General features: G+C 38.6%; 1 protein-coding gene across 1 annotated transcript in view; it reads right to left on the bottom strand.

Moving 5' to 3' along the window:
• Positions 1-8,299, bottom strand: part of NOL8 (nucleolar protein 8) — a 15,101-nt gene extending 6,802 nt beyond the window's left edge. The window contains exons 1-10 of the mRNA XM_010132642.1: positions 8,161-8,299; positions 7,932-7,994; positions 7,005-7,083; positions 6,569-6,716; positions 5,614-5,682; positions 3,382-5,328; positions 2,983-3,099; positions 1,640-1,759; positions 1,194-1,278; positions 205-346 (exon numbers count right to left, since the gene is read on the bottom strand). Of these exons, the coding sequence (XP_010130944.1) occupies positions 205-346; positions 1,194-1,278; positions 1,640-1,759; positions 2,983-3,099; positions 3,382-5,328; positions 5,614-5,682; positions 6,569-6,716; positions 7,005-7,083; positions 7,932-7,994; positions 8,161-8,299 (2,909 nt within the window). The remainder of the gene's footprint in view (positions 1-204; positions 347-1,193; positions 1,279-1,639; positions 1,760-2,982; positions 3,100-3,381; positions 5,329-5,613; positions 5,683-6,568; positions 6,717-7,004; positions 7,084-7,931; positions 7,995-8,160) is intronic.
• Between the last annotated feature and the right edge of the window lie 591 nt (positions 8,300-8,890).

The raw sequence follows: 8,890 nt of genomic DNA on the forward strand, positions 1-8,890 counted from the left end.
GTCTGATAATGTGTTCCCTACAATAATGGTCATTATCAGTTGTATAATCTATCTGGATGCTGCATTAAAGACTGACTTCAACTGCACACGACAGAGAAGGAAATACTTTTCTCAGTCCTCGAGGAAGAGATTTTAGCTGTGAAACATGGGCAAAAATCAAGCCTTTCTACAATTCCTTCTTTTCTGATAACAGATGATTCATACTTGAATTTCTTAGCACTTGCGGCTGTTTTAGTTGATTTAGGGTGTTCCAGGTTGATATTCAAGAGGCTTCCCAGTATTTGCAGATTTTTCTTTTTCTCTGCAGCAAGCTCCTCTTCTTCATCTGCCTTCAAGATATTTGTCTCTGCTAGGAGAAGAGGAAATACATTTTTTTCCCCTGCTATGACCTGAGCAATCCTGTAATATTGATATATAACATTACTATACTACTAGAAGAGCTCATACACATGAACACATCACTTCCTTTATTTTAAAGCTACACAGTGGGTTTTTTTCTCTTGCACTACAGGAAATTTTTTACTGAAGATGTCATGGGCATCTATTTAATGTGAAAATCAGATCAGTTATTTAACCTGTTCAATGCTGATATCACGTAACTATGCAACTACTCCACCACTGATAAGATGCTGTACAGAAGATCACATTAAAGCAATGAAGAAACAAATCCTGAATCTGGAAAACTAGGCTAACAACTTCATTTTTGTTAGGGGATTAAAAAAATAAATATTTCAAGTTCTTTACTTTTTCAGCTTTTCTGCCTTCTGCTGTTAAAAAAAAAAATCTTTCTTTCTAAGGCTGTCAAATCAGCTGTGGACAGCAGGACAACTACAAAACAAACCATTTAAACGAATGTAATGGTGAAAAAGTTGCTTTTAGTAAATCACCACCTGGGCTGTAAAAAAAACGGATAAACACATTCTGGTATTATTCTGTATTAAAATAAATATTTTCACATGTCATTTATCATTCAACTATGTTCTGCTATTACAAATGCTTTTGCACAGTAAACATGTAGGAAAACACAGCTACCAATGCATACTATGTGCAGCCACAACAGACTTGGGTTATTTTCTTTAAGGAACTATTTGAAGAAGCAAAAGTAGTCCATAAGTTGCTTCAAGCATCCAAAATAAAGGCTCCAGGACACAGCTCTATTACCATCATCAACAGGGAAATACAAGCAGGTTTACCTTCTTCTTCACTGTCACTTTCAAGGAATCGAGCATCCATGCGAAATCTTTCATCTGTGCCAAACCGTGATTGCAATTTCAAGAGCTAAACGAAACGAAATAGATCCTATTAAGCACTGGAGAAGAAAATCATCACCACGCAATAACTTTTTTTTTTTTTTACTATAATTATGGCAACATACTGGAGAATGTTTAGCTCTTGATGCCTTTTCCAGAATTTTCTTTGCATCCAAAGATGAAAAATCCTTGAGAGATCAGAGAAAATCCTCTTGTTCCCCAACACTCATTCCTTTCACCATGGCTGCTGTTCCCTCTTTTAAGAGAATTCTATTGCAAGTTTGTCAAAAGCATACTCAGCAAATGTGCAAACCTACATGTTTGGTTCTTCCGAAGAGATGTTACAGAGACTTAGAAGAGAACTATATTACTCTAACGGGTTCACTCACTTTTTCACCAGCTTTGCCTTCAAACTGGGGCTTAATTTTGAATCTCTCATCGTCTGTATCATCTTGCTCATCCTCGCTGCTTTCAAACAGCCTGCACGAAGTTCTAGGAGCAGATTTATCCTAAATGAAAAGAAAATACAGAAAAGCAGCTGTTTGCATAGGTTCAAGAAAATAAATCGGTATCAACTTTGTTCATGTGCTTTCCAGTTTATCTGGGAAAGTGGATTTCTGGACCACCCACCTCACTCATTGATACATGTGCTTCAAATCTTAAACTGCATAAGCACCTTGTACAATTTGGTTTTACGGTTACGACTGTTAAATTTTAGCATAGGAAAAATATCCATGTAAAGGGTAACTCGGGTCTTACAATGTGAGTTAAGTGTAAAAATCCAACTTTCTGATTATATCAAGGAAGATCAATTTTGAAGTACCTGTGTCTAATTACACCATTACTGAACAAGTCTCACTTACGCTGTAAACTCTAGGTCATAGTTTAAGTCAGTTGTTAAATATCAATGATGACAAAACATAAGCAATCCACAGCTTCGAAACAGTTTTCCATAGAGTTACAGGTTCTTTTACAGAAAAGGAAAAATACAGAGCAGCGATTCTAAATACAGGCTGAGACATATGTAAAAAGTGTGCTACGTGTGAGGAAAAGTGATAAAAAAAGGGTTTTAATGAAATAGTGAGAATGGTTCTAATCTTACTATGTGTATGAAGAAAAACCCCAACATAAGCAAAACCAACGGTTTAAAGCTTTAGCAGAAATGAGATTCGAAAAACGTGATGATACAAGAAGTTCTGTTCCAGAAACAAGTACTTAATTGTGCTGCAAATATGGCAGTAAAATCCTGAGAGTCTGCTAAATAAGGGACCCCGTAAGGTGTACAGAGGAAGTCCCACACAGCTTCTTTGGACCCTAACATCACTTGAAAAACAAGACACTGCATTATACAGATTCTTTGTCCACAATGTTGGAAAGAGCAGAGTCCTTCCATACTACTCAAACACAAACTCCACCCTTTCCTTTAACCGAAAGCAGTGGAATTTCCAAACTAGCCCTATAACTTAAACACTCTTTTTCTTTTAATCAAAGTTATAATCTCTTTTATACAGATCTCAATCTCCTTACAAACTCTCCAAGTTCTCTGGCTCTATCAGATGCGTGGTTAAGTGCTTTGAAACCCATTTCATGTTAACAAAACCAAAACCCATTCATATTAATTCAGACTTACTTACTTTTTTGTGTCACTTCACTATGAAAAATAGTCTTGAAAAGGCAGAGTCATATTACTATGGAATTACCTTTCAGAATACATTTTCCTAAAAACACTTACTTCTTCATGCGTATTTCCCAAACTCACATCCATCTTAAACATCTCATCTACTTCAGCGTCACTTTCCACATCTGAATTGAATATGATGTGCTTACGCTTGCCTGCTGGCTGGCTGTCCTGTGGAAGAGCGGAACTGTCAAGTCAGGCATATCAAATACTTGCTACAGTCACATCTAAGTATCTAAAAGACTTTTCCAAGACATGAAAAGGAGGAAACTACTATTCCTCTTGCAAGGCTAAAGACATTCCAGTAATTAGGTATACATCACTCTGTATACACTCAAACGACAACTGGCAATGTAATCAGAAATTCCAGAATTTCTGTATATATATATAATTTTCTCTCTCTATATATAATTTTACTGTATACTATTCAGACAGAAGGTGTGAGTTAATTACCAGATTTGAAAGTGCTCCTTGAATGAGTTTCTTCTGTAATTCTCTCTCTTTCTGTCTCTCTTCCAGAGCTGCCAGCCTCCGCTGGTTATCCTGCAACTGTTTCGTTTTTGTGCTAGGTTCCTTCAAAGCAGTAGCATGAAGACAAAGCTCCTTATTTTTGAGAATGCTGGTCTTCCCATTCTCACACTCATTAGCTTCACACTCTGGATTTTTATTGCTTACATCCCTCTTCAATTTTTTTGAAAGCAGTTTTGGGCTTCTCAGTTGTCTTTTAGCATGTTTCTGCGACACTGCAGGGTTACTATCCATGTCACTGCTCTCACCTTCACTCCGATCAGTACCGGGAGCAGCATTTCCATGTGCTGAATTACGGTCGTCCTGTAAAGAACTCACATTTTTGACCTTTCCTTGTATATGTGTCTTGGAAACAGGCTGATCTCCCTCATCTGGTAAGGAGGCAGCACCTGACAACTCCCTGTGCTGTTCACAATGTGTATTTTGTCTCTTTTTACTGCTGACTTCAAGTGAACACAATGGATGGTTCTTAGTCTGTCTTCTAGCTGACTCCTCCTCACAAGAAGAAATACAAGCTTCAAGACCTAAACTTTCTACAGCCCTCTTCCCTAAACCAGCACAGTCCTGCGTTAACTCTTTTTCACAAAGGGACCCCATTCCTCTGAAGGGCTGATATTTCAAACATGAATTATTTTGTCCCTTGGAGCTTTCTTCATCAGCATTCTCCTCCCCTGCTAAAATCGCAGCAACTACATCTTCTGGGCAGACACATTTCTTTTTAACCGCAGGGTGAAATTTAGACAGTTTTGGTTTATTTATGGCATTGCCCGTAGGGTTTTCTTCAACACTGCCCCGACTAGAACTGTGTGTACTACCTGATTCTTCTACTGGTGCCCCAGTGCTTTCAGCAGCTAGTGCTTTTAAGTCATCTAATGTAAGGTCTAAGCGGTAACAGTTTTGCATCATGGATTCATAATCAGAACTGATTTCAGACTCCCCTTGCTCAGGCTCTGAGTAAGAGCTTTCACTACCACTTGTCTTTGTTGTACTGTTTACTGCTGGACTCCGCAAGGCGCCCATTCTGGATTTCTTTCTCTTTCCACTTCTTTCAATGTACTCTTCTTTTAAATCGCAAGTTTTCAGTGAGGACTCATTTACCAAATCACATTTTTTGTTAGTTAATATCTCTTTATTTTCTATCTTCAGCTGCTTAAAATCTTCTAAAACTGCAGTTTTCCTGCTACTTAGATCTGGAGTTTTGCTTTCTGCAATAATTTCATCTGTATTTGCTGAATCATAACCATTATCGCATTCCACAGTCTCTTTCTCTCTATTATTTCCTTCAACAGCTTTCTTCACAGCATCTGGATTGCTTAAGGCCCAGTGACTATTGTATTTTAATTCAAAATTATCCCCAACAATTTCCAGATGGTCACTTTCAGTCTCCACATTTTCAGCTTCCTGTATTTCTCTCTCTTTCTTTACCATTGCTCTGATTTCCTCTTCAGAATCAACATCACTGTCAGAAACACTCATATTATTTTGAGCTGGAACTCCAGAAGCACCACTTTTAGCTGATAATATACCTCTCCCTGATATTCTACTGTTGAAACTCCTCGATGGAGACAATTCAGACTTCTCATTTGGTTTGGGTTTTGACTTTCGATCTAGCTGTGATGAGCTTGTGCTTTTTGAACATGACTGGCACCCAGAGGAGAGAGCTACTGCTCCTTTGGGAGCCTCACTGCCCAGCTGCCTCAGTTTTTTTGGTGGCTTCTTAGTTACAGGGAACTCTCCTTGCCGCTTCTTGTTTATGCTGTCATCTCTCCCTTCCAAGTGCCAAGTAAGGTCGGATATAGGAACTACACATGTCAAGTCTGGCTCCAGCTTTCTCAGGTTATGGCAATATTTTGATGGGTCATATTTCACAATGTTAGTCCAAATTAAGGAATTAAACCAACGTGATTCTTTCAGCAAGCAGATTTCCATCTTTATGAACAGGCTAAATTCTGCATGAAACAAAGAGTCCTTTTCAACATCATGAGCATAAATCTTCAAACAGATTGAATTGCAGTCTAAAAAATTTCTTCAAACCACACAAACTTACTGCAGGATTTACTTAGGGGGTTCAGCAAATCAGGTATGACATGCCAGTTAGTATTAAGACCAATCTCAAGCAACCGTTTCTTCATATGCCCAACCAATAAAAAAGGATATTTTATTTTTTTGTTGACTCCTAAGGTGAAGGATAGGCAAGACTCTGCCGAATTTACCAACAACCCATTTCTAAAAGAAAAGAAAAACAATGCATGTTAAATCAAAAAGAATGAAAGTAACATAAACAGTAATAAAAACCATCTGTGACCAATTCCTTTTTTGTTTTCTCTCTGATGTGAGAAATACTGTGCAACTCACGACAGCTTCCTTTTCCAAGAAAGAACAAACCCAAACCAATCAAGCAACAAATCAAATTTCTATAACCTGCAAATAAAGAGTAACAATCAACAAGTGAATTTCTTTACTTTACAAGTACTATTTTAATACAAGGCTTCTTCTGGTTTACAAATTAACAGTGGTAACTGTATAGAAAGGATCACTATTATTTTGCCCTTTTCCCCTTTCCCACTGAAACATTGAAAATCCCACCCCCCTTCCAAAAACATTCTGGGCTTAACAAATCATTTTGAAAAATTTGTAGTAAATACAATTTTTGTTGCCTAAATTTGCACATTCGGTGATTTTGTTCTAAATCTTACTTTTCTAAGCATGTGTAATCCCTGATCCTGGATGTGCCAAAGCACAGAGATGAGTTCCTGACAATCCAGGATGTACAATTGTATAAAAGTAAGACATGTGTTCTCTTCACATGGTTTTAAGGTCAACACGAAGATATTCCCAACATAAATGGGTAACAATGCATTAACTAATTTAACACGACAAAGAGGACAGTATGATCAAGATTATTTCCAGTCATCACAAGAAATGACAGGAGCATTCTACATGCCTACACATAAGATATTTCTTTAAACTACTTTCTGTAATTTGGACTGTTACACTTAACAAAGGTTTCTTTACATAAAATGTAGAGATTTGACATAAAGTTAGATTTAATAAGTTTGTGTCCAATTCCGGGGTTTTTGTTTTAATTCTCTATACATTTGCCCCACCATACCTTATGGTCTGGTACCTCTGTACCTGGTACTGCTTTCATGCGGAAGTCTGTAACTCCAGCTTTTTTCAGTGATTCTAACAGACACGTTCTGTCATTTCTCTGTGGCTTCTCTTTCTGCAGCTTTGCTTCCTCCCTCTCCGTGGCAAGCCTGTAATAAAAAGCACATCATATATGAAAAAAGGTCTACCTGTGTGCTCAATTACAGCTGGTAGTGACCCTCTCCCACAGGGCAGTAACCACCCCCTACTTAGGGAACTAACGTTTCTGCTACCTTTAAGGGAATAACCACGTTGCAGTATCTAATATGCAGCAGCAGTCCACCAATGCCAATAAATGCTAAAAGAGTGTAGCAGGTGAACATAGAGCCATAATGTTATCACAAAAACAGAAAAAGGGTAGCTTTAGCAACAGCATATATTTTTAAATTAATTTTTACCTGTGCAAAAAGCTTTCTTTGGCCAACTCAATTTGCAGTGTCCCCCCTTTCCATTTCGTTTTATTTAAAACTGACATGCCTGCAAAATAAAGAGACAGGAAATGAGTATTTTCTACACTAAAAAAACAAAATACACGTTAGACCTAACTGTGCCACCTCCTATGAAAGTCTGAAGCTTCTTTAGCACGATCTTATACCTCATTACTCATTTAAGTTTGTATATGAAAGGGCTAATAGCTAAATCTTAAAGAAGGTCTACCTCCCAAAGTTCTGTATGGTTCAGTTCAACTACAAACCTGAAAATTCAGACACGTGTACTCTGAAGTTTCTTCCCTACTTCAGATAGCCTCTTCTCTACTTGACAGCTTCTGTACTTCAGCTTTCCTATTCCTAATGGCAGCATTCCCTAGATAAAAGGGCATGTTACCAATCCCTCTCTTTGCGTATAGGTATCTTCAGCTGCCATTTGGCTGCTACAAAATTACACAGGTGGTTTTATAATCCTGCCAGTAGTTTTGTAATCCAACTATGTTGGGATTTGTAAAATTACTTTAACAGAATCATGCTCTATGTACACTCTCCTCTAGGTTCTCTCTCACATCAAGTCACTTCTAGTGTTTTGTTGACCTGATGAAAGCATCTGAAGCAAATTTCCTATATCTTTTTATAAAAGGGGTAAACCAAAGTCATAAAGCACCTATTTCAGATACAAGTAATCTTTTTAATTTTCTTGCATCTACTTACTGAAAATTCCAGTAAAGGAACTTCCATAAAATTGCAGCTTAAAGAAAACGTAATGAACCTGACAACAGAATGAAACAGGGTCTACCTTGACCCCGTGCTGATTTGACAACAATAGACACATACATTATCAGTAAAGCAACGTGGCTCAAAAACGTAAATTACTTAAATAAAAAAAGTACTTACACTTTTTAAGATCTGCATCAGAAATGCTGACACTGATGTATGCAAAAGTTTTCATAGGGTTCCCTGATGAACGATAAATATTCAGTTAATTCCTATACAATCCCACTGATTCCTTTAAAACCAAAAACTAAGCTATTTCCTGAAAATACAGTGTCTCTGAAGCAAAAATTCCATTTCACATACATACTGAAAAACTGTTCACTTTTAAAAGATAATGTAAAACTGTTACCTTGATCGTCTTTCCTGGTAATAATCTCTGCATCCAAAACATGCCCAAATTTGCCAAATCTTTCTTGCAGTTCAGCCTTGGAAACCGTATGGCCAAGCCCTCCAACATACAAGCGTTTTGAAACCTGTTTCTTCTCCATGTTGAAAAGTCAAGCTGTCACCCCTGCAACGCACAGTTTTTCTCTAAGAACGTAGTAACAGCTCACTAACGCTGTAGAGATTAATGCAATCACCGCACCAAATTAGGAACAAGCCATCCCATCAAGAGTCCTCCATAAAGCACCTCTAGAGAAGCGTGCTCCTGTGCTGCGCACTAGGTCACACGCTCTGCTTCAGTGACAGTGAGCAGGCGTGGCTATGAGGAACCAGAGTTTAGGTGTGGTGGGTTTTGTTTTTAATCTCGACATACGTGACCGGGTGCATTAGCAACACAACTTTTCTAAAAATTGTTTAAGCGAAGACGGCGCGACTCACTCCTTGCCCAGTGCCTAACCCCGACCCCAAGCGCCGCCTTCCAGGAGAGGCCGAGGCAGCAGCCGAAGCGCCTTAAGCATAGAAGGTATTGGGTTGGAAGGGACCATTCAGCGCCCCTGAGCGAGCAGGAACATTTTCAACCAGAGCAGTCGCCCGGAGCCCCGTCCAGCCTGACCGTGACCGCTTCCAGGGACGGGGCAGCCGCGACCCGAGTCCGGACGCTACAACTCTCCCTCACCGCCGGCCATGTGCGATTC

The sequence above is a fragment of the Buceros rhinoceros genome, unplaced genomic scaffold, assembly GCF_000710305.1.
Source record: "Buceros rhinoceros silvestris isolate BGI_N320 unplaced genomic scaffold, ASM71030v1 scaffold35073, whole genome shotgun sequence".
Taxonomy (NCBI): Eukaryota; Metazoa; Chordata; class Aves; order Bucerotiformes; family Bucerotidae; genus Buceros; species Buceros rhinoceros.